The sequence below is a fragment of the Oncorhynchus keta genome, chromosome 3 (genome assembly GCF_023373465.1).
Source record: "Oncorhynchus keta strain PuntledgeMale-10-30-2019 chromosome 3, Oket_V2, whole genome shotgun sequence".
In the NCBI taxonomy this organism is placed as follows: Eukaryota; Metazoa; Chordata; class Actinopteri; order Salmoniformes; family Salmonidae; genus Oncorhynchus; species Oncorhynchus keta.
Genome location: NC_068423.1, coordinates 15614716 through 15642047, shown reverse-complemented (window position 1 = coordinate 15642047; position 27332 = coordinate 15614716). Strand labels below are relative to the sequence as shown.

At 42.9% G+C, this 27332-nt stretch overlaps 1 protein-coding gene across 3 annotated transcripts in view; it reads right to left on the bottom strand.

Moving 5' to 3' along the window:
* The window catches only part of LOC118363370 (zinc transporter ZIP11-like), a 138939-nt gene that overhangs the window by 48680 nt on the left and 62927 nt on the right, over window positions 1-27332 (bottom strand). For 2 of the 3 annotated variants that reach the window (XM_052490893.1, XM_052490888.1), the window contains exon 5: window positions 18268-18397. In XM_052490893.1, coding sequence (XP_052346853.1) covers window positions 18268-18397 — 130 coding nt within the window. The remainder of the gene's footprint in view (window positions 1-18267; window positions 18398-27332) is intronic. The other variant, XM_052490892.1, reaches the window with a different exon arrangement.

The following is a 27332-nucleotide window of genomic DNA, read 5'->3' as shown; positions in this document are numbered from 1 at the left end:
CCGTGGTAAAACTTGCGAAGGCTTTTATGTCTTCTGTAGTGAAACTTGTTTAAACCTGTCTGAACACTCATATATTGGTTCACTTATGCCGCCCAAAAAATGAGTTCATATGGGTAGAATAATGTATAAAATAAATAGAAATGTGCTGCATTCGTTGCCTTCCTTTTAGACAGAATAAATAAAACAGGTTTGGGTCAATAACTTGGAAAATGCCATCCATAAGCCTACTAATACATTAATTAATAACATGCAAAGACATTTTATTTCAACCTTGTTAAAGTTAATTTTCTTTCAATTTATTTTTACCTTTTTTAACTAGGCAAGTCAGTAAAGAACAAATGCTTATTTTCAATGATGGCCTAGGGACAGTGGGTTAACTGCCTTGTTCAGTGGCAGAACGACATATTTTTACCATGTCAGCTCGGGGATTCAATCTTGCAACCTTTCGGTTACTAGTCCAACGCTCTAACCACTAGGCTACCTGCCGCCCCAAATGGCCAACATACCACGGTTAAGGGCTGTCCTTACGCACGACGCAACGCGGAGTGCCTGGATACAGCCCCTAGCTGTAGTATATTGACCATAAACCACAAACCCCTGAGGTGCCTTATTGCTATTATAAACTGGTTATCAAACTAATTAGAGCAGTAAAAATACATTTTTGTCGTACCCGTTGTATACGGTCTGATATACCACGGCTGTCAGCCAACCAGCATTCATGTTTCGAACCACCCAGTTTATAATAACCGATAGCCTATTGATATGGACTTTACATAGGCTAACAGTTGCCTTTTTTCTATATGAACAGGAGAGGGAAACATGAATAAGTGTCCAGACGACTAACCTTTTGTCACATATTGGGGAGGTAAGGGTTCAAGGATTCCGGGGTCAACACCCTTCTAGGGTGGTCCGGAGGCATTTCTTTAAAAAATAGCTGAGAATTTCCTGATAATTTGGTCCAATTATTTGATCTCTTTTTAGTCCCCATTTTGACTATTCTTCCAAGAGTCCTTAAAAATTAAAACACAATTTATCATACGAACACATTTTCACATATAACACACAAACATACATAATATACTGACATAATGACCTAATCAATACTCAATCTAAAAAATATTGATTTTTCATCTACGATAGTCCCACAACATTTCTATGTATTATATTTAAATGGTTTTAAAATAATGTTTAAATTTATATATTGAAAGGTTTCTGGTTTGCTCAGTTATTACTTTATTGCTCTAAATCGAAATGTTCTTTTGCCTATTTCTCTTTTCTGACTGGATAAAGCATAGATTGGGGACAATCTATTCCTAGTATTTACGGAATGTCTGTCTCTTACCAACTGAATACCATTGTGAATAGAACTTGGCCATTTTAAATGATGTATATTGTGAAATAAAATAAGCATGTCTTTTTAAATTATCTTGTCGATTGATGACCAACCAAGAACATTGCGCATGACTGCAACAGAAGAACCATTTCTCCACCTTAAAACACATCTTGGTGCTTTGTTCTGTGAAATCTGCAGCCTCCTAACTTCACTTGATGATGCATTTCCCCAGACCACAGAACAGTAGTTCACCTGACCCTCAATTAATGCTTTTGTTATTTGCATAAGAATTTTTCCTGGTAAATATTTAGCTATCCTTCTGATTATGCATGCTGTTTTAATACAGTGCCTTGCGAAAGTATTCGGCCCCCTTGAACTTTGCGACCTTTTGCCACATTTCAGGCTTCAAACAAAGATATAAAACTGTATTTTTTTGTGAATAATTAACAACAAGTGGGACACAATCATTAAGTGGAACGACATTTATTGGATATTTCAAACTTTTTTAACAAATCAAAAACTGAAAAATTGGGTGTGCAAAATTATTCAGCCCCTTTACTTTCAGTGCAGCAAACTCTCTCCAGAAGTTCAGTGAGGATCTCTGAATGATCCAATGTTGACCTAAATGACTAATGATGATAAATACAATCCACCTGTGTGTAATCAAGTCTCCGTATGAATGCACCTGCACTGTGATAGTCTCAGAGGTCTGTTAAAAGCGCAGAAAGCATCATGAAGAACAAGGAACACACCAGGCAGGTCCGAGATACTGTTGTGAAGAAGTTTAAAGCCGGATTTGGATACAAAAAGATTTCCCAAGCTTTAAACATCCCAGGGAGCACTGTGCAAGCGATAATATTGAAATGGAAGGAGTATCAGACCACTGCAAATCTACCAAGACCTGGCCGTCCCTCTAAACCTTCAGCTCATACAAGGAGAAGACTGATCAGAGATGCAGCCAAGAGGCCCATGATCACTCTGGGTGAACTGCAGAGATCTACAGCTGAGGTGGGAGACTCTGTCCATAGGACAACAATCATTCGTATATTGCATAAATCTGGCCTTTATGGAAGAGTGGCAAGAAGAAAGCCATTTCTTAAAGATATCCATAGAAAGTGTCGTTTAAAGTTTGCCACAAGCCACCTGGGAGACACACAAAACATGTGGAAGAAGGTGCTCTGGTCAGATGAAACCAAAATTGAACTTTTTGGCAACAATGCAAAACGTTATGTTTGGCGTAAAAGCAACAGAGCTCATCACCCTGAACACACCATCCCCACTGTCAAACATGGTGGTGGCAGAATCATGGTTTGGGCCTACTTTTCTTCAGCAGGGACAGGGAAGATGGTTAAAATTGATGGGAAGATGGATGGAGCCAAATACAGGACCATTCTGGAAGAAAACCTGATGGAGTCTGCAAAAGACCTGAGACTGGGACGGAGATTTGTCTTCCAACAAGACAATGATCCAAAACATAAAGCAAAATCTACAATGGAATGGTTCAAAAATAAACATATCCAGGTGTCAGAATGGCCAAGTCAAAGTCCAGACCTGAATCCAATCGAGAATCTGTGGAAAGAACTGAAAACTGCTGTTCACAAATGCTCTCCATCCAACCTCACTGAGCTCGAGCTGTTTCGCAAGGAGGAATGTGAAAAATGTTCAGTCTCTCGATGTGCACAACTGTGGTCCTTCTGTAGCTCAGTTGGTAGAGCATGGCGCTTGTAACGCCAGGGTAGTGGGTTCGATTCCCGGGACCACCCATACGTAGAATGTATGCACACATGACTGTAAGTCGCTTTGGATAAAAGCGTCTGCTAAATGGCATATTATATTATTATTATAGAGACATGCCCCAAGCGACTTACAGCTGTAATCGCAGCAAAAGGTGGCGCTACAAAGTATTAACTTAAGGGGGCTGAATAATTTTGCACGCCCAATTTTTCAGTTTTTGATTTGTTAAAAAAGTTTGAAATATCCAATAAATGTCGTTCCACTTCATGATTGTGTCCCACTTGTTGTTGATTCTTCACAAAAAAATACAGTTTTATATCTTTATGTTTGAAGCCTGAAATGTGGCAAAAGGTCGCAAAGTTCAAGGGGGCCAAATACTTTCGCAAGGCACTGTATATATATTTTTTTACAGAGATTAGATATTTGAGACGACCATGATAAGCAGTTGTCTAGCTGCACTCCCAATAGTTTGGTTTCTGCCAGTTCTTCAATTTGTACTCCTCCCATACTTAATTGTATCCCATGTTGTTTTGGCCTTTTCCTAGTGGAACAGACCAACACAACTTTGGTTTTCTTGGTGTTTAAAACAAGTTTGTTCTGGCAAACCCACTCCCTGATATTCTCCAAATCTCCCTGTAAAGCTTGCTGTACCTGTTGAACCGATTGTCTTGCTGCATTAATTGTAGTATCATCTGCAAAAATAGTAGCTTGAGTTTCAGGTAAGGCATAGGGAAGGTCATTGGTATATATTAAATAAAGAAGTGGCCCAAGGTTGCTGCCCTGCGGGATTCCACAGTTTAACTTCGAGGGCAAGAAAATGAACCATTGATATACATTGGGGCAAAAAAGTACTTCGTCAGCCAGCCACCAATTGTGCAAGTTCTCCCACTTAAAAAGATGAGGCCTGTAATTTATCACAGGTACACTTCAACTATGACAGACAAAATGATTTTAAAAAATCCAGAAAATCACATTGTAGGATTGTTAATGAATTTATTTGCAAATTAAATTATGGTGGAAAATAAACTTTTGTTATTGACCAAATACTTATCTCAATTTGTTGGCAATGACAGAGGTCAGAGGTCAAACGTTTTCTGTAAGTCTTCACAAGGTTTTCACACACTGTTGCTGGTATTTTGGCCCATTCCTCCATGCAGATCTCCCCTTCGAGCAGTGATGTTTTGGGGCTGTTGCTGGGCAACATGGACTTTCAACTCCCTCCAAAGATTTTCTATGGGGTTGAGATCTGGAGACTGGCTAGGCCACTCCAGGACCTTGAAATAATTTCTTACGAAGCCACTCCTTCATTGCCCGGGTGGTGTGTTTGGGATCATTGTCATGCTGAAAGACCCAGCCACGTTTCATCTTCAATGCCCTTGCTGATGGAAGGAGGTTTTCACTCAAAATCTCACGATACATGGCCCCATTCATTCCTTCCTTTACACGGATCAGTCGTCCTGGTCCCTTTGCAGAAAAACAGCCCCAAAGCATGACGTTTCCACCCCCATGCTTCACAGTAGGCATGGTGTTCTTTGGATGAAACTCAGCATTCTTTGTCCTCCAAACACAACGAGTTGAGTTTTTACCAAAAAGTTATATTTTGGTTTCATCTGACCATATGATATTCTCCCAATCGTTTGAGGTTGTGGACAGGTGTCTTTTATACTGATAACAAGTTCAAACAGGTGCCATTAATACAGGTAACGAGTGGAGGACAGAGGAGCCTCTTAAAGAATAAGTTACAGGTCTGTGAGAGCCATAAATCTTGCTTGTTTGTAGGTGACCAAATACTAATTTTCCACCATAATTTGCAAATACATTCATAAAAAATCCTACAATGTGATTTTCTGGATTTTTTCCCCTCATTTTGTCTGTCATAGTTGAAGTGTACCTATGATGAAAATTACAGGCCTCTCATCTTTTTAAGTGGGAGAACTTGCACAATTGGTGGCTGAATAAATACTTTCTTGCCCCACTGTAGATGGACTGTTTCCTGTCAGTTAGATATGACTGTACCCAATTCAATGCTACCTCCTTAAAAACATAATGCATGAATCTTGTCAAAATTATTTCATGATCCACTAAATCAAATGCTGCACTGAAATCGAAAAATAGTACACCCACAAACTTGCCATTATCCATAGCACTGGTCAGTCATGTCAACCAATGCAGTGGTAGTGGAATGGTTTCTACGATAAGCATGCTGATTGGCTGTAATCAGATCATTCTTTTCCATGTACTCCCATATTTGTCTACTCACAATACCGTCCAATATCTTACTGAGTGTAGGGAGTAGACTAATTGGTCGACTATTGGCAGGAGTAATGGGTTCTTGCTGTCTTTGGGAATAGGACACAGTTTTGCATGCTTGCAAACATCCCCTTTTCCAGTGACCAATTAAATATGTATCTCAGTGGAACTGCAATCTGGGGAGCAGCACAGCGAAGCAAAAAATTGTCCATAAGACCATAACCTGTAGATTTACCATCGGGTAATGACTTCAATAGGTTTAACACCTCCTCCACTGACACCATTTGCAGACTAAAAGAGCAGATCTTATTGCTCATAATATGATCATCAATCAATTGGACAATAGCTTGTTTGGAATAATTTATATTTACAATGTTGCTCAGTAAATTAATTTTCTTTGTAAATAAAATGCAAAACGATTGTCAATATCAACTGGTTCTGTTATTATTCTCCCGTCAACCTCCACACTATATGGGCATGATGAGGTAGATGTACCAAGTAAGCCCTTAACTGTGTTCCATACTTTTGTTAGAATCATTTTTACAGTCAATAAAAGCATTGTTGTAAAATAACAATTTCTTTAGATTCAATTTAACTGCATAATTACGTAATGTTCTATAATTCTGTTCATCAATTTCTAATTTTGACTTGGCTGCGAAAACTTTTGCCATATTACTTTGAGAAAAAGCCTCACCCAGTTTATCATCAATCCATGGAGATGGACGAGCACCAACTGTACTCTTTCTTATAGGGGCATGATGGTCCATTACCTCAGTGAGCAACTCAATAAAACATGCTGTAGCGTGATTTAAATCATCCTCTAGATAAATCAGCTCCAAGGGTACAGCAGATAAATCATTTAGAAATAGCTCATGATTAAATGTTTTAACATTTCTCTTGACCACAATCCTAGGGGGGTTATTTGGAACCATGGTGTTCATGGTTATGGTCACAATATTATGGTCTGTCCAGCCCACTGGCATTGATCTGGCTTTTGAGCATTGCAGTGGTATATTACAGAAAATCAGATCAATGCATGTGTCTGAACGATGACCCAACTTAATTGATGATCGAGTAGTATCCGTAACCATTTGTTTCCACAGTTCGACAGTTCTTGGCATATATCTCATCAATTTTGTTCTATTCGAATTATTGTGATCCTTCCAATTTATATTAAAATCACTCAAGATAAATACATCTCTGTTGCTATCTGTGGCCTTAGAGCTATGGTGCTATGGTCATTGGTGGGTTTGGCCTTTGAAATAACAATGCATATGCATATCATCCCTACTGTAAAATATGGTGGTGGATCTTTGATGTTAAGGGGCTATTTTGCATCCACTGGTCCTGAGGACCTTACTAAGGTCAACAGCATCATGAACTTCACCCAGAACCAGGACATTTTAGCCCAAAAACCTGGTTGCCTCTGCCAGGAGGCTGACACTTGGCCGCAAGTAGATCTTCCAGCAAGACAATAACCCCAAGCACACATCAAGATCCAGAATGAAATGGTTAACTGGCCACAAAATCAGTGTCCAGACTTGAAACGGGGTTTTAAATGAAGACGGCAGTCCATAAGCGCAGATGAAGGATATCAACCATCTGGAAGGATTATATATGGAGGAATGGTCTAAGAACCCTCTCAATGTGTTTTCCAACTCATAAAAATGAAACAGGCTCAGTGCAGGTACCTTGCAATGTGAGATTTTGAAAGGTATTGAAAACTGGGGTATCAATAATTTGAACCCCTGTTAAACAATGTCTCTTTCTCTGATCAATTGCATTAGTATAAAATAATATCCATTTTGTTTAGCATACAATATAGCTCGGTATCTGAATGATGTATTTTATTCAGTCATTTTTGCACCTCTTTATCAAGGGTGTCAATCATTTCAGACCCCACTCTAGCTCTCAGCTAATTAACACATCACTGCAGGGTGCCTTCATGCCTCTGCCACCTCGACGAGAATGCAGTGAAGCTTAAAAACACAAAAACATTGTTTGCGTGCCTGTTATGCTAAATTGGTGTAGTTAGCTGAGTGTTGACATTACTCGCCCGCCACCAGCAGCCAAACAGCTTACCAAACATTCAGCATTTGCCCACCTCTTTGATTAACACTACATCCCTACACCTAATTCCCCCCAACCACCCCTCTTATTCCTAGTTATGTGTACATATCTAGCTCAATTGCCTCGTACCCCGGCACATGGACTCAGTACTGGTACCCCTTGCATATAGCCAAGTGCTCGTTACTCATTGTGTATTTACTATTACGTGTTTTACTTCTCTATTATAGACTCGATTATATTTTTCTCTGCATCATTGGGAAAAGGCCTGTAAGTAAACATGTCACTGTTAGTCCACACCTGCTGTTTACGAAGCATGTGACTAACACATTTTAATTTGATTTGAAAAGATAAATACTTTCCGCCCTCCACCTTGTGACGTACAGTCTTCAGTCACACACTACGGCACCTCCCTTCCATCAAAGCACCCAACCTCCCGTTATCGCCTTCCTTAATATAGTTCCACATCTTCATGCCTTTAAACAACCTACAGAGGCCGTTAAAAAACAGAATTCCCTCCCCCAACCTCTCACTTGACGTATCCTTGTCCTATACACCCCCCTGCGCACGCACACACCCCCCCCTAGTTTCCATTCTTATTACCAATCCCCATCCCTGTGCCTTTAATAGAGACCATTAGAACCCATCCTTTAACTTTTGCCTGTAAGTATCACGTTATGAGCTTTAATCAAACTCAACAACCAACTTTAGTTTCGTGGTTACTGGCAATTTTTGATCTTGTTTTTGATTGGGGAGCATCAAGCCAACCTGGGAAAAGTGCAGTGGGAACCAAATGCTGTGATGTTTTTGACATTTATCTTGATTCCCAGTGGAAGTGAGGCACTAAACAGAATAAATAATGTATCCTAATAAAGGAGGAGAGTTGTTATTTACTCAGTGCGCGTGTCTCTCAGAGTGCGTGTCTCTCAGAGTGCGTGTCGCTATGAGAGTGTCGCTATGAGTGTGTCGCTATGAGTGTGTCGCTATGAGTGTGTCGCTATGAGTGTGTCGCTATGAGTGTGTCGCTATTCTTTCTCTCCATTCAATTTCAATTTAAGCGGCTTTATTGGCATGGGAAACTTGCCAAAGCAAGTGAAACAGATTATAAACAAAAGTGAAATCAACAGTAAACATTACACTCACAGAAGTTACAAAATAATAAAGACATTTCCAATGTCTTATTATGTCTATATAGTGTTGTAATGATGTGCAAATAGTTAAAGGACAAAAGGGAAAATAAATAAACAAATATGGGGTGTATTTACAATGGTGTTTGTTTCTCACTCACTCACCACTCTCACTCTCACATACTCATACTCACTCACTCATACTCACTCACTCACTCACACTCACTCACTCACTCACTCATACTCACACACTCACTCATACTCACTCATACTCACTCACACACTCACTCCTTCACTCACTCTCCCTCACTCATACTCACACTCCCTCACTCATACTCACACTCCCTCCCTCACTCACACTCACTGTCTCACTCACACTCACTGTCTCACTCTCTCACTCCCACTCACTGTCTCACTCACAGTCTCACTCACAGTCTCACTCACACTCACACTCACTGTCTCACTCTCTCACTCACACTCACACTCACTGTCTCACTCTCTCACTCCCACTCACTCTCTCACTCCCACTCACATACTCACTCCCACTCCCTCACTCCCACTCACTCCCACACTCATACTCACTCCCTCACTCATACTCACATACTCACTCCCTCACTCACTCACTCACTCACTCACTCACTCACTCACTCACTCACTCACTCACTCACACTCACTCACTCACTCACACTCACACTCACTCACTCACTCACTCATACTCACTCACTCCCAATCTCACACACACTCCCTCACTCACTCACACTCAATACCTCACTCACACTCAATCCCTCACTCACATTCCCTCACTCACACTCACTCACTCCATCACTCACTCACTCACTCACTCACACTCACTCCCTCACTCACACTCACTCCCTCACTCCCTCCCTCACTCACACTCACTCCCTCACTCACACTCACTCCCTCCCTCACTCACTCCCTCCCACTCACTCACTCACTCACTCCCTCCCTCCCTCACTCACTCCCTCCCTCACTCTCACTCACTCACTCACTCCCTCCCTCACTCTCACTCCCACACTCCCTCCCTCACTCACACTCCCTCCCTCACACTCCCTCCCTCACACTCCCTCCCTCACACTCCCTCCCTCACACTCCCTCCCTCACACTCCCTCCCTCCCTCACATTCCCTCCCTCACTCACACTCCCTCACTCACTCACATTCCCTCACTCACTCACATTCCCTCACTCACTCACACTCCCTCACTCACTCCCTCACTCACTCTCACTCCCTCACACTCCCTCCCTCACTCACACTCCCTCACACTCCCTCCCTCATTCACACTCACTCACTCACTCACTCACTCCCTCACTCACATTCCCTCACTCACTCACACTCCCTCACTCACATTCCCTCACTCACTCACACTCCCTCACTCACACTCCCTCACTCACATTCCCTCACTCACACTCCCTCACTCACACTCCCTCACTCACACTCCCTCACTCACACTCCCTCACACTCCCTCACTCACACTCCCTCACTCACTCACATTCCCACACTCCCTCACTCACACCCTCCCTCACTCACATTCCCACACTCCCACACTCCCTCACTCACACCCTCCCTCACTCACTCACCCACACTCCCTCACTCACTCCCTCACACTCCCTCACTCACACTCCCTCACTCACACTCCCTCACTCACATTCCCTCCCTCACACACATCCCTCACTCACATTCCCACACTCCCTCACCACACTCCCTCACTCACATTCCCTCACTCACTCACATTCCCACCCACACTCACTCACACTCACTCACTCACTCACCCACACATTCCCACACTCACTCACTCACATTCCCACACTCACTCACTCACATTCCCACACTCACTCACTCACTCACATTCCCACACTCACTCACTCACATTCCATTCCCACACTCACTCACTCACATTCCCACACTCACTCCTCCCTCCCACACTCACTCACTCCCTCCCTCACTCACTCACATTCCCACTCTCCCTCACTCACATTCCCACACTCACTCCCTCCCTCCCTCCCTCCCACACACACACCCTCACTCACTCACTCCCTCACTCCCACACTCACTCACTCACTCACTCACTCACTCACTCACTCACTCACTCACTCACTCACTCACTCACTCACTCACTCACTCACTCACTCACTCACTCACTCACACTCACTCACTCACTCACACTCACTCACACACACTCACACACACTCACTCACTCACTCAGTGAACATAGGCCAACCACAAGGGACAAGGCATCAAGCCGTCAGCGTCCAAGGTTTGTTTGAGTATAAGTGTGTGTGTTTGCCTTTGTGAATGTGTATTTGCAAGAAATAGAAAGAGATGGTGTGTGAGAGAAAGACAGAGCGAAAGAGAAGACAGAGGACAAAGCATGCAAGAGAGTGTGAGAGTAAAGTAGCAGAAGCCTTGGGATACAGTGTACATAGTCTATTAATACAGTGTGCATAGTCTATTAATACAGTGTGCATAGTCTATTAATACAGTGTGCATAGTCTATTAATACAGTGTGGTAATAAACTACAGTGTACATAGTCTAATAATGCTCTGCGCGTGGCCGATTAATGCTCGGCGCGTGGCCGATTAATGCTCGGCGCGTGGCCGATTAATGCTCGGCGCGTGGCCGATTAATGCTCGGCGCGTGGCCGATTAATGCTCTGCGCGTGGCCGATTAATGCTCTGCGCGTGGCCGATTAATGCTCGGCGCGTGGCCGATTAATGCTCGGCGCGTGGCCGATTAATGCTCTGCGCGTGGCCGATTAATGCTCTGCGCGTGGCCGATTAATGCTCGGCGCGTGGCCGATTAATACTCGGCACGTGGCCTATTAATACTCGGCACGTGGCCTATTAATACTCGGCACGTGGCCTATTAATACTCGGCACGTGGCCTATTAATACTCGGCACGTGGCCTATTAATACTCGGCACGTGGTCTATTAATACTCGGCACATGGTCTATTAATACTCGGCACATGGTCGATTAATACTCGGCACATGGTCGATTAATACTCGGCACATGGTCGATTAATACTCGGCACATGGTCGATTAATACTCGGCACATGGTCTATTAATACTCGGCACATGGTCTATTAATACTCGGTACATGGTCTATTAATACTCGGTACATGGTCTATTAATACTCGGTACATGGTCTATTAATACTCGGTACATGGTCTATTAATACTCGGTACATGGTCTATTAATACTCGGTACATGGTCTATTAATACTCTGTACATGGTCTATTAATACTCTGTACATGGTCTATTAATACTCTGTACATGGTCTATTAATACTCTGTACATGGTCTATTAATACTCTGTACATGGTCTATTAATACTCTGTACATGGTCTATTAATACTCTGTACATGGTCTATTAATACTCTGTACATGGTCTATTAATACTCTGTACATGGTCTATTAATACTCTGTACATGGTCTATTAATACTCTGTACATGGTCTATTAATACTCTGTACATAGTCTATTAATACTGTGTACATAGTCTATTAATACTGTGTACATAGTCTAATACTGTGTACATAGTCTAATACTGTGTGGTAATAAACTAGTGTACATAGCCTATTAATACTGTGTGGTAATAAACTACAGTGTACATAGTCTATTAATACTGTGTGGTAATAAACTACAGTGTACATAGTCTATTAATACTGTGTGGTAATAAACTCCAGTGTACATTGTCTATTAGTACTGTGTGGTAATAAACTCCAGTGTACATAGTATATTAATACTGTGTGGTAATAAACTCCAGTGTACATTGTCTATTAGTACTGTGTGGTAATAAACTCCAGTGTACATAGTCTATTAATACTGTGTGGTAATAAACTCCAGTGTACATAGTCTATTAATACTGTGTGGTAATAAACTACATTGTACATAGTCTATTAATACTGTGTGGTAATAAACTACAGTGTGCATAGTCTATTAATACTGTGTGGTAATAAACTACAGTGTACATAGTCTATTAATACTGTGTGGTAATAAACTACAGTGTACATAGTCTATTAATACTGTGTGGTAATAAACTACAGTGTACATAGTCTATTAATACTGTGTGGTAATAAACTACAGCGGACAACACACTTCAAAACACCAGCTCAAAGGGGTTAAGGTTGAAACGTCTTCGACAAACATCTCCTTCTCTCATTGTGGTCCAAGCGCGATGGTACCTGGACAAAGGCTGTACCTCATGATGCATTGACCCGATCAAGGCCTTTTGAGTTGAGTAGTGTCTAGGCTCCATGGCAATTCTGGATGTTAACTTTCATCATGCAACCCAGAATGATGATTGTCGCCAAGCAACAATCAAGGCATGACAACAGTAGGTCGGTATGTATGCCATCTACTCAGGATGGCCAGTGACTCACAAACATACAAATACTCACACACACACACACACACACTTGTGTGCAGAAACGCATGTTGCATGTCACATGGACACACACTCGCTTGCGCACACACGATCACCCTTGAGCACACCAACGCACGCACACACCACATACTGGGCAGACGAAGGAAGGATAGAGCTGAGCGATACTCCCATTGTGTGTCCTGTTCCTGTGAATGGGACTACAATATGTTGTGTAATGATAAGGGTATACAGAACCCCACTGGGCCCTCGTCCCCTCCTGTAAAACCTCATCTATGCAAAGAAAGAAAGAGAGAGAGAGAGAATGTGAAGAGGTATTACAGAGTGGGAAAAAAAGAGTGACAAAAAAGAGAAAGAGCGAGAGCGAGAGCGAGAGCGAGAGACAGCGAGAGACAGCGAGAGACAGCGAGAGAGAGAGTGAGAGAGAGCGCAAGAGAGAGCGCAAGAGAGCGAGAGAACAACTAACAGTTTTGCATGGATACAGAAGGTGCATTATTGGCTACAATCCTGTGCCTGCCTTTGCCTCTTTGTAATCGGTAGGACATGTGAGGAGCAAATCATATTGAGACTGTTTGCTAATTTAACAGGAACATAAATCAATTGTATAACAAACATCCTTCTGGCTGCTTCATAGATCTGTGTTTGTTTTATAAGTCTCCCTATCTGCTCCTGGGTGCTGTGACCAGAAAGGTCTCCTCCATTCAGACTGTCCCTTAATGCCACTGAGCATTCTGGGTAGGTTGTCTCCTCAACGACATGCAGAGAGGGAGGAGGAGTCCCACTCCAACCTTTCTCCTCTACTCTCGTTTCAGTTAATCTCACCTGCCAAGTCACCCGCAAACACTCAGACATAGACCACAACTCACGCAAAGCGAGCTAAAATACCAACCCAACGACCTGAAAAGTCTTCAAAAATCTACTTGTTACATAATGGAGTGGGATAGTAGGTAGAAATCAGAAACAGAAACAGTACTGCTCTTCTTCTTAAGACATAAGACGATACGGTTACATAAGATGATAATTAAAAACCAAGATTTGGCATTAGTGTGTTGTGTTTACCCCCCTACTTGGCCAACACTGAGGTGACTATCTTATCTCTTGCCCTAAATGGTGTGACCAAAACAAGTCTGGAGAGCCTGTCCTGTTAACAACTCTTAAAGAGAAGAAGGGTAGCTGTGCTTGATGTACTGGAATGGGACTTAAACCTTAAAAAGGGACAGCTCACTTCTTTGTAGTTTCTAAATAACCAGCAAACACACTTTTAAAATGGTTTGGAGGAAACAACGATAGCCTGCCAAGTTTGAAAAGAAGTTAAAACCACAAAAAAGTGAACCATCCCTTTAAGATGTAGCCTTCTCTTTTAACCCCATTACAGAAAAGAAGCAAACACGCGGATCGTCACAGGGAGTAGCTTTGATTCTCACCAAATACAGAGTGAATTATTCAGTAAGTCTCATGCATAAAGTATGAGGGATATACAGTGGGGTCCGAAATTACTCACACCCTTGATAAAGAATGTAAAATAAATACATTGAAATACTGAGCAATATTGTATGCAAAAAATATATATATATGGAGACCAGCAGAGCTAGACTGGCTTCAAACCATTGGGATTGTAGCTACATGATGCAATAGGGTTCACTGGCTTTCCCAATCTGCCTTGGATATTGATATATGGTTGACAAGACAGTCAGTTACAAGCATGTTTGGCAGCCCTTAGCTTGTCACAAAAAAAGCAGTAATTAAATCAAAACATTATGCATGTGATTGGTTAGTGTCAACAATGGCAATACGTACCGTCCACATTCATATACCACACAGTTTTCGATTTAAAAAAAAAGAAGTTGCTGTTGGTTGGACTTTGGGTTTTCTGTGATGGCTAGGAAAGGAATCACGGTTAAACAGGTAGGTACCATTAAACACTAAGAGAAGGAACCCAGGAAGATAAACAACAGAGAAAACCCCAATCACAATTCACGATCTGAGACGGACCAATCAAGAGACAGAATAGGGGAGAAGGGGCAGAAGTAGCATGGGGAGGAGGAAGCACAGAAAATAACAAGATACCTGGACTCATCAGTTCTGTCTCAAAACTACTCTCAAAAGTTACATTCACAATGCGTATACAGTGTTTGCGGTGTGTGTGTGTGAGAGAGTTTCACTTCATATTGCTGAGGGAGTATTTGATGAGCAACCTATCACCACCCCCCCCCCCCCCAGTAGGAGAATAGGTTATTGGCCATTTGGTTTTCAACCACACATGTAGGGATTTTTCAGGCAGACACAGATCATTTTTTTCTTAATAAGCTTTAAATTTATTAAACTTGTCATAAAATGTTTATATCGGCCATTGATATAGTTAGTTTTACTCTCATTATTAGTCCACTGGCTACCTCACGTTTTTAGGATATTCAAACACCTTTGAGATGGAACTCCGTTAGATTCAAATCATGGTTTGATCGGGAGAAAGCCATAATTGTAACAAAAAACTTGATGAAAGCGTAGCCTAACCCAAATTCATATTCATAGCCTATCGGTTGGAGAAAGGGAGAAGGGAATATATACGTTTTCTTTTAAACAGCAAGACACTAGATAGTTAAGGAGCATTATATATCTGTAAATAGGTTTAGGCTATAAGGCCCATGTATCCAAGACAGACAGAGGGAGAGAGAGAGGAGAGCTTTTGTGCTGCTTTGGTGGAATTCTCCACTCTGTCTAGCCTAAATCTCGCTCTTGCATTCTGTATATAACATATTTATAGAAGCATGCTGGCTGACAACACACACACACACACACTGAACATACAGTCATACACTACTGAGTAATCCGGGCTAAGGCGATTCACTAACACCAATCAGAGTAGAGCAAGCTGTCCCACAGTGAAACCATCACAGCAGGTTGTGGAGTGTAGAATACAAAAGTATGTGGACACCTGGTCGTTAAACATCTCATTCCAAAATTATGAACAATTTATTTGTATTATTATTCATTATTAAACAATTACGAACAAATGTAGAATTACTGATGCTAGCATTGGATGTGCTCGTAGAAGCAGAACAACTTGTGTCGTCGACAGGTGCAGGTTTCGTTCTGCTGGTAGTAGCAGTACGACCAATAGAGCTGGTATGTGTTTCTGGCCTTACTTTTTTCGAGCAGGTACGCGCAATGCCGTACCCCCGAAGGCATTGCGCATACCTCCGTTTGGGAATACCTGCACTCGATGATGGGAACATTGCTTTGGGGCCTTGCATCCATTCGGCCAAAAAAGCATTCGTGAGGTTGGGCACTGATGTTGAGGGATTAGGCCTGGCTCGCAGTCAGCGTTCCAATTCATCCCAAAAGTGTTAGATGGGGTTGAGGTCAGGGTTCTGTGCAGGCCAGTCAAGTTCTTGCACACCGACCTTAAACTATTTCTGTATGGACCTTGTTTTGTGCACTGGGGCATTGTCATGCTGAAACACAAAGTTTGAAGCACAGAATTGTCTAGAAAGTCATTGTATGTTGTAGCATTAACATGTAATTTCACTGGAACTAAGGAGCCTAAGGAGCTGAACCATGAAAAACAGCCCCAGACCATTATTCCTGATCCACCAAACTTTACAGTTCGCACTATGCAGTCGGGCAGGTGGCGTTCTCCTGGCATCCGCCAAACCCAAATTCGTCCGGCAGAATGCCAGATGGTGAAGCGTGATTTGTCACTCTACTGCTCCCGAGTCCAATGGCGGCGAGCTTTACACCACTCCAGTCGACGGTTGGCATTGCGCAAGGTGATCTCAGGCTTGTATGCAGCTGCTCGGCCACACACAAGGACATACAATTTTTACGCGCTGCTCACTTCAGCACTCAGCGGTCCCGTTCTGTGAGCTTGTGTGGCCTACCACTTCGCAGGGAGCTGTTGTTGCTCCTAGACGCTTCCACTTCACAATAACAGCACTTATAGTTGACCAGCGCAACTCTAGCAGAGCAGAAATTTAACATTCTAACTTGTTGGAAAGGTGGCATCCTATGACGGTGCCACATTGAAAGTTACTGAGCTCTTCAGTAAGGCCATTCTACTGCAAATGTGTGTCTTTGAAGAATGCATGGCTGTACACTCGATTTTATACACCTGTCAGCAACGGGTGTGGCTGAAATAGCCAAATCCACTCATTTGAAGGGGTGTCTACATACTTTTGTTGATAAACACAATGTACCTTAGGATGTCTACATCTACATTGAGTAAAGAGGGAACTGCTTCAATATGTGCTACAAATCTATGTTATCATCGACATACGGTAGGGATGCTTTGAGCAATTACACCTGACGGTAATGAATGTGAATTTACCACAGGAGTTGGACTGAGAGAGGATCAAGAAAACTGTTCATGTCACCGCCGCTGACGAGACCTTTTTGAAACGAGGGTCGTGTTCCCGATTTAATCCATCTGCGGTCGGTCAATATGCTCATTATGGTCAACATCCATCTGACATAAATATGACGCACTGCACATCCCCTCTAAATACAGTGCATGTCACATATCCTTCCCCTTTCTTAACATGTCTGTCATCCCAACTTAAAAACATGGCCTCCCAGAGTGACTTCAACCAGGCTCTGGCCGAACAACTGCAAGACACGCATCATCATCATCAGTGGACGCATGGCTGGAGTGGATGCTTGTGACAGTACATGAGGGAGGAGGGGGTCACAGTAAATGATTCACCCACTGTATATTCCTATAGTCTAAATTCAATCTTTACACTTGTTTGGCTCAGTGAATTAACCAAACTGAACACCATGCGCAGGGATCAAGTTAATAATCGCTGCAGGCTTCACTATTATGCAAGCCATTAACGTCCCGAACGCTGAATAAAACCAAAGCTGTCAATGATTGGCACACCAACCATATCCTATTTTCTGTTAGTATATTGTCACAGTATTGATAAACCCGTTCTCAATATCCATCTAAACCAATTCACAATGCCAATTAACATAGAGAATGTGAAAATTGGCTATTAAATCTAAGAGTTATTTTGCCCTATGTTCTGTGACTCTAATTGTGAGTAATGTTTTGTGTCGTAGGGGGGCGTACGCGTTTATGTTTCAAAATAAATAAATAAATAAAACCAGCAGAAAAACATCAAACAAAGAACACCGGTGAGATGATTCAAGCGCCACAGGAAGCCAGTACAGATATTGATTGGTAAGATGAGAAAGAAGAGAAAGGAGAGAGCGAGAGGAATATCCAAGAGCAAGCCATCAGAGAAATGAGACTCATGGTTTTAAATGGTTTTTCAGTTGAGTCCCTGCCATAGGTTGTTTGAGAGGTAGATGGGGGAGGTTGCTGATAATGATGTGGGTATATGAAGGGAGGCTTGCCTGAGAGCGGTCCTGCTCTACCTATCCTGATGGTCATCTCATCTGAGGCTGGGAACAAGAGGTCCTCCTCCTTGGCCAGTTTGGAGTCTGGGGACAGGGCCAGGGCTGTGTGGGGGTCCACTCCTACACCCTAAAAAACACAGGGAGTTAAACAATCCAATTTATTTATCTAGGTTATAGAGACTGAGAATATAGACCTGACCAAGAGGAGACAGTGCAGTCGACACACACAGTCAGTGAGAAATAGTTTGGCATGCATGAATGTTTATAAAAACCTTCTTATGATCATTTTATTAGAGGGTTATTAATTCAGGTGCTGCTTGTCAAATTCATTTGTGGCTGTTGGACATTTCCGCCAACCCAAAGGAAAAACCGTTACACAACCCAATACCATCAATTCAGTCCGGAACAAAAACACATTAAAAAAAAAATGAAAATCAATAATTGATCATTTGGTATGTACTTATTCAGACTTATTTAAAGTCCATTCACACCTGCATTTTGAAGACTCCGCTTTAAAGGCAGGTAGAGAAAAACAGACAGGTTTTAGACGATAGGTGCCTCTATAGGTTCCCCTTCAATTAGGCTCCGTCCCCTATCTCAGACTTAGAAAAAGTTGGATCTTAGTCATAAGTATAAATGTTAGCGCAATGGCGAAGTCTATAGGTATCTACTAGCATGCTAGCAGATAGTGCAAGTCTATGGGTAACGCTAGTTAGCATTGGCCCGGGAAACTACTTCTAGCTTCCTTCATACCGGACACAGAGACATACAACTGGTATCTACAAATTCACCTGATTCTGGGGACTCATTGCTAAAATCCCCTAGTATCCCTTTAAAGGAGGTTGTAACGTTCCCATTAAAGAGTTATATTATATTAAGATGAGCTGTTAAACTCGACGGTAATGTACCTATCAATAATCATCAAAACATCCATAAAACTGTGGGATCCTACAACACTGGAACAAATCACAATCTGTGGTTGTTTTTTGTCTGTAAAACCCTACTGGTATTCGGCGCTTAGCGTGTACGGTTTTACAATTTCATTCATTTTTTAATGATGTTTGGGGCTGCTCTTGTTTTTGGAAAATGATCATTTCTGCCAGGAGAGACTCGCATTGGGCGAGTGGAGCAGAAATAAATCCGCTCGGTAGTCTTGGCTTGAATGTGAAATGTTGAGACTGCAAAACCCCCTCGAAAACAAAATCAGGCACCTTTTGGGGATTGAGCGAGACCACTTATTGCAGAGCAGCCTTAAAAAAAATGGCCAAAGCGGAGGGATGAGGGATTTGACATCAAGTTATACATAACTATGCTTAAATATAATTATTGTGTGTGTGTGTGTCCGTGCGTTAATGCACACATGCATGAGTGTGTGTGTGTGCCTTTGGAGGATTGGAGATGTGCCTCCCCAGAGGGCACAATTAACCCCAGTGTTCCCCTTCAGCAGCAGACCTGGCAATCTCATCAACAGGAAGGGCTTACAGTAACCGTTAAACACCGCAAACAAGGACCTGGCTCTGATTGGAGTGCTCAAATGCACTCTTGAGTGTCTGCAGCTGCAGCACGGGAGCACAGCCAGATTACACCAGTTCTACACCCTGGCTTGTGTCTCAAATGCCACCCTATTCCCTGTACAGCGCACCACGTTTGACCCCTATGGGCCCTGGTAGTGGAACATATAGGGAATAGGGTCCCATTTGGGACGCGTCCCTAGTCCTTCTCCAATGACATCAGTGACATTACCTCTGGCTGGCTGGCTGGCTCTTAGCCTGGTTAAACAATACAAACATTGACTGAAACAATGGTGATTGCAGCATTCTCTCTGTTTACTGGTCTAATAACACACTGAGGGACTGTGAGGAGTGTTTCTGTTACTGTGATGTCTCCCCAGATAGAGTCGTTTCATATTGAGGTCAGGTAGAGTGTGATGAGTAGTGGGGGGGGTGTAAGTACCTCTCTCACAGGAGAACTAAACCCGTCCAGGTTCAACAACGAACCCTGTGTGTGTGTCGGTATGTGTGTGTGTGTGTGCGTTTAGGCTGTGCATGCTTTTTTGCTGTGTTTCAGTCGGAAAAATGGAAGTGTCCAGTCTGTATCCAGTAATTACATTTGTGCCTTGGACACATTCAGCAGGCGTCACAGTAGTGAGTGGACAACCATATGCATTACAGTGTGTTCCTCTGTTATCGTACACCGGCAATCCATTTTCACCTGTTACATTTCTGTTTACTTTCACAACTCTGGCTTCCCCAAAATGATAAGAAATGAAGAGATAAACAACGTGCTCGACTCCACCTTATATAAACGTAAATCCTCGTACACAATCTACAGAACAGAAATAGGACAGCACTCCGGTAAATAAACTTAAATTGACATTTCTTTTGCCGCACAAACGCTTCAATGTCACAACAACAAGACCTCACACGTGTGTGTGTGTGTGTGTGTGGTAAGAATAATTGGAGGTGACACAACGGATCAATCCCAACGACAGAGGGCCGATTTGGGAATTTACAGCCTGGGAGACCGCACACAATGCATCATGTTTGATACAGCTCATCTGTGGTCCATCACATCCAATGTCCAATATCCACTGTAACATTTACACAGGGAGCGGAGAAACTCTCTGGGGAGGAGATGTTGTTATGGCAGAGAGATGAAAAATGATAGAGAGAGAAAGAGAGAGAGATGGAGAGGGATAGAAAGAGACAAGAGAAGATGGAGAGTTCTTGGTGATGGATTGCTTGTCCTTGAATCCTCAACTTAAGCTCTAATCCCTATGAAGTGGACCAAAGTGAATTCTTCTTTATGTCAACAACTGTTGTCAGAGGTTGCTTCTTTAGTCCATTCTCACTAGCCAGCCACTGTCTGAATAATTCAGAACATTTCTCAGAGTGTGCCTGACAAAATGACGCTAGAGAGTATGTATTATGATAAACATTTGCTTGATAAACGAGACGCTAGTGAGTACACTCCTTATAAACATCCCGCTAGTGAGAACACAACTTAGTCCAATTTAGCAGCTGTGTTGTTGTCAACTGGGAGTGAAAATAAAGATGTGTCCCTTGGGCCAGATGGTGTTTTAATTATCCATAAAGGCCCCATCTATCCATTCGTTAAGGCACCCTCCATCATCCAGCAGATATTTAATTGCTCTGGAGTGAGATGTATTCATCACAGCCCCTGACCCTGCTGTTGGAAAGCTCAGTGTGCGTGCGTTTGTGCATGCGCTTAGATCGGTATGCAATTCTAACCTGGATTCAACCAATCCATCATTGGAGTATTGGAGGAAGCTACACGGATTTGCTACCTGTCCCTGATCTGTCAACATATATCCATGGTTAGCTCTTATCTTTCCAAATGTCACACAGTCTCAAATCCAAATGTCACACAGTCTCAAATCCAAATGTCACACAGTCTCAAATCCAAATGTCACACAGTCTCAAATCCAAATGCCACACAGTCTCAAATCCAAATGTCACACAGTCTCAAATCCAAATGTCACACAGTCTCAAATCCAAATGTCACACAGTCTGATCACCAGTACATATCGCTCTCATCTTTCTCCTTGTCAATTATCTGACCTCTCAGACTCTTATACCTTACTATTCTCACTCTGACTATACCTTATGATTCTCACTCTGACTTGTCAGACTCTTATACCTTACTATTCTCACTCTGACTATACCTTATGATTCTCACTCTGACTATACCTTATGATTCTCACTCTGACTTGTCAGACTCTTATACCTTACTATTCTCACTCTTTCTGACTATACCTTATGATTCTCACTGACTTATCAGACTCTTATACCTTACTATTCTCACTCTCTGACTATACCTTACTATTCTCACTGACTTATCAGACTCTTATACCTTACTATTCTTGGTAGTCGATACGTAGGCCTTCATGTTCTCTCTTTTATCCCCGAGCTCTTCCTGTATACACACTTATCCCTGGCATCATTTGAAGTGGAGCACAGAACAACATGGCATCAGAACCAGTACCTCTCTGGAGTGCCCGGCCGAGAAACACAAAGGTTCCTGACTCATTGATATTGAGCACTGAGCACACAGCTCTCTGATGGGACCGGGGATATGGGGGGGGTTGGAGGAGGTGAGTGTAACCTACTGGTATTGAATCTTTGATGTCAGCATTCTGCTTTGAGACGTCTAGGATCAACATCTGTGGAAAAATGCACCCTACTCTGGGCACACAGTGGAGTCAACTCTAAGTCTATTATTAAAGAGGTTCATTAAGGTTAATTATAATAATTAACCTATAATTATAATACTTTTTTTGCAAATGTATTAAAAATACAAAAATAAGCAGAAATACCTTATATAAGTATTCAGACCTTCAAAATTGAGCTCAGGTGCATCCTGTTTCCATTTATTATCCTTGATGTTTCTACAACTTGGAGTCCACCTGTGGTAAATTCAATTGATTGGACATGATTTGGAAAGGCACACTTGTCTATATAAGGACCCACAGTTGACAGTGCATGTCAGAGCAAAAACCAAGCCATGATGTCTAAGGAATTGTCCAGAGAGCTCCGAGACAGGATTGTGTCGAGGCACAGATCTGGGGAAGGGTACCAAAACATTTCTGCAGCATTGAGGGTCCCCAAGAACACAGTGGTCTCCATCATTCTTAAATGGAAGAAGGTTGGAACCACCAAAACTCTTCGTAGAGCTGGACGCCCGGCCAAACTGAGCAATCGGGGGAGTAGGGCCTTGGTCGGGGGGAGCGCTCAAAACCTCAGACTAGGTCAGAGGTTCACCTTCCAACAGGACAACAACCCTAAGCAAACACAGCCAAGACAACGCAGGGGTGGCTTCAGGACAATTCACTGAATGTCCATGAGTGGCCCTGCCAATGCCCGGACTTGAACCCGATCAAACATCTCTGGAGAGAGCTGAAAATAGCTGTGCAGTGACACTCCCCATCCAACCTGACAGAGCTTGGGAGGATCTGCAGAGAAGAATGGGAGAAACCCCCCAAATACAGGTGTGCCAAGCTTGAGGCGCCATACCCAAGAAGACTCGAGGCTGTAATCACTGCCAAAGATACTTCAACAAAGTACTGAGTAAAGGGCCTGAATACTTATGTAAATGTTATATTTCCAGGGTTTTTTTCATGTTTTTTTTTATAAATGTTCAAACATTTCTAAAAACCTGTCATTATGGGGCATTGTGTGTAGATTGATATGGGGGAGAAAAAAACAATTTAATCCATTTTAGAATACGTCTGTAACGTAACAAAATGTGGAGAAAGTCCAGGTGTCCGAATACTTTGATGGCACTGTACATTAGTAATGGCGATACAGACATGAACTGGACATCAACTACTCTGGGACCGACTGGGAGAAGCAGAAATAGTCAGACTGACAGTGCCTACAAAATATATGGGATTTGCGAGGAAGACGTGATGTGTGAACTGTGAAAACGCAGGTCAAATACCAAGCAATACCAGACTAGCATTGGTTAGGAGAGCTCTAAATGTCAGTGTGGTGTGTTAGCCCACACATCAGAGATTGAGCCCATGCTTATAGCATTGCTCTGTTGTAAAATGATGATTCCCCGAGGGTCCTGATAGGTCAAACCCCATACCCAAAGGGTCAGGAAGAGGTCATGCAGCACACCACACAGGGCTATTACTACTGGAGGGTAGCGTTTATAGACAGCTCACACAAAGCCAAGGGACGGTAAGTGTATTATACAAATGCATTCAAGCAATGGAGTAATGTGTGTTTCCCAGCTTTCATCCGTGTGACTCATTATCATGCAAATTGCTGGCCGAATGCGTTGTCTCTTTAGCAAATTATGGGTCGTTTGGGCGATGGGGAGGGGGGTTCAACAGATGACATTTAAAAACAATTCTGCCTGACAACCAAGGGATGAGGGTAACGAGGCAAGGCCATGCCCTCTCCATTACCTCCCAGTAATCATATTAGCATGCAAATACTGTATATGCACAGGACAGTAGTGTGGGCCTCACCAGCCTAGGACCCACTGAGAGACATTTGCCAACAGGCTCACAAATATATATATTACTTTCCAACTGTAGCTCATATCTTTCAGCTTTAGGAATGAGAATGTGAACAGCTGCACCAGTGGGATAAGGATCAAAACTAAAACTCATGGGGGGAAAAAGTGACAGTTCCGGTCGAGGATAATATGAAAAAGGCAGCTAGACCGGAGCTCATTAACTTATGATTATTTTCTATAGATGGAAACTAGTGTCCACAACACTGATACATAAATGTGTGGGCAGCAGGTAGCCTAGCGGTTAAGAGTGTTGGACCAGTAACCGAAAGGTCGCTGGTTTGAATCGACTACGTGGAAAAAAATCTGTAATGTGCCCTCGAGCACGGCACTAATTGGTCTGTAAGTCACTCTGGATAAGTGTGTTTGCTAAATGACTCAAATGTATAAATACACACACTCCCTCTTGCACACACAACCACCATATACATTGCTCCTACTATTTATTATATTTCTCATGCTGCTCAACCATTTTACACCTAATCGTATGCATATAGACCTCATCCAGACACATCAGGGCTTCTAACTGTAGAACCCAGTTCCTACATCTGAATATAAAAATTGATTTTATCAAACAAAACTATGCTACATTTTTATCTCTGGGACCCTCAGGATGACAAATCAGAGCAGGATTACTGAATGTAAGTACATTATTTACCTTCAGAAGTGAATGTATCAAACCAGTTGCCGTGATAAATGTTTTTTGTTGTTGTGCACTCTCCTCAAACAATAGCAGGGTATCTTTTCACTGTAATAGTTACTGTAAATTGGACAGTGAAGTTATATTAACAATAATGTAAGCTTTCTGCCCATATAAGACATGTCTATGTCCTGGGAAATGTTCTTGTTACTTACAACATCATGCTAATCACATTAGCACACGTTAGCTCAACTGTCCAACGGGGTGGAACACCGATCCCGTAGAGGTTAAACCAATCAGCATACAGGACCCACCCGTTTTTAAAATAGTGTGTATTCTTGTGTTCTTTCTCTACTGGACTTTACACATATTTATATTGATACCGCACTGTTGAGGAAGAGCTTGCAACAAAGCAATTAACTGAACTGTACCGTTTACACCCGCTGTATCTTGTGCAGATGAAATGAGTGCAGATAGAATGGCCTGTCCGTCCCTTACCATATTAGAACTGGACAGTAGAACACTTGGCCCTGCTTAGACAGCTTGATCTTGGTCCTCACACCTTGAGGTGTGAAGGAGCCATCTAAACTCAATATCTAGTAAGAAGATGGTAGGGGTATTTGCAACCACTAAAAGGCGGAGAACATGCATAGAGTTAGTTTACTGAGTTACAGTTCATATAAAGAAATTAGTCAATTGAAACAAATCCATTAGGCCCTAATCTATGGACTTCACATGACTTGGCACATGATCAGGCCTACCACTGTTGTGTCATCAGAAAACTTGAGAGTTGGAGTGGTGCATAGCCACGCAGTCATGGCTGAACAGGGAGGACATGGGTGAGGGTGCTGAGCACACAACCCTGGGGGGGCCCACCGTGTTGAAGATCGGCGTGGCAGAGGTGTTGTTGTCTACCCTCACCACCTGGGGCGACCTGTCAGGAAGTCCAGAATCCAGTTGCAGAAGGAGGGGTTCAGTCCCATGGCCCTAAGCAAAGTGATGAGCTTGGGAGGCACTATGGTGTTGAAAGCTAAGCTGTAGACGATGAACAGCATTCTCACATAGGTATTCCTCTTGTCCATGTGGGATAGGGCTGTGTGCAGTGCAGTGGCTATTGCATCACTTGTGGATTTGTGGGGGTGGTATGCAAATTATAGTGGGTTGAGGGTATCAGGTAAGGTGGAGGTGATATGGTCCTTGATTAGCCTCTCAAAGTGCTTCATGATGACAGAACTGACTGGGTGATAGTCAGTGAGTTCAGTTACCTTCGCTTGCTTGGGTACCGGAACAAATGATGGACAGCTTGAAGAAAGTGGGGACGACAGACTCTGTAGAGAGAGACCATGTCCATAAACACTCCAGCCAGCCGGTCTTCGCTCTGAGGACGGGGTTTTGGATGCCGTCCATGCTGGCAGCCGTGCGAGGGTTAACACGCTTGAAAGTCTTACGTCGGCCGCGGAGATTGAGAGCAGGGCCCCCGCCGTGTGCTCTCGTTCTCTGCCGGCGGCTTTGTGTTTCTCTCCTCAAAGCGAAGGTATTCAGCTTATCTGGAAGGGGGGGGGGGGTTCCCTTTACAATCTAAAGTCCCTGCCTCATCCTATGACCTATACAGAGAGGGGTTGTGTGCAGTGAGCTAATCTAAAAATCAGACAGGCTTTAGAAACACAGGAAGATGGAGAGAGCGATAACGAGAGACGGAGAAACAGAATGAGGGAGAGAGAGGAGGGGAGAGGTGCACCTGGACCAGTGCAGCTCGATAGCCACGGCGTCGAGCTTAATTTCAGCACTAGCGGGAGGCTGGGTTGATATTTGCTCCTCCGCCCCAGGCATATTCTATACAGAGATTATACATTTCTGTGATTAAGTATTCATATCCTGCAGGGGGGGACATCTATCAGGGACGGACAAGCGTGTTGAACCGGCAGTCAGAACGGGGAAGGAAAAGAGAGACGCAGCAGAGAAACTTTAGCTCCAGAGGTTCTACCAATAAACATTGCATTGGACTAGTGAAGCCTGAGCTCCAGTTGGCTTTGGCATGCCATCTGTTAACGCTGCGCACCACCCAGGAGCAATGTGCACTCATTGCATGTGTTCATCACACGTGGCTGGAAATGAGTCGAGAACACATTCCAGATCATATAAATAGAACAAAGACTAAAGGCCTAATAGACATTATATAAACACTATATTTGTCTGAATTTAATTGTCATTCCAAAAGAACACCTGTGGCCTTCTTAACAGCTACAGCACAGAGCTCTAAGGACAGCCATTCCAATGGATGATGTCAAACTGCCCAGGATCTCTGTAGGCACTAACAAATCCACCTGTTGAAACATCCAGCCAACAACGATTGCTTCCTGCCCTCTAAATACATGAG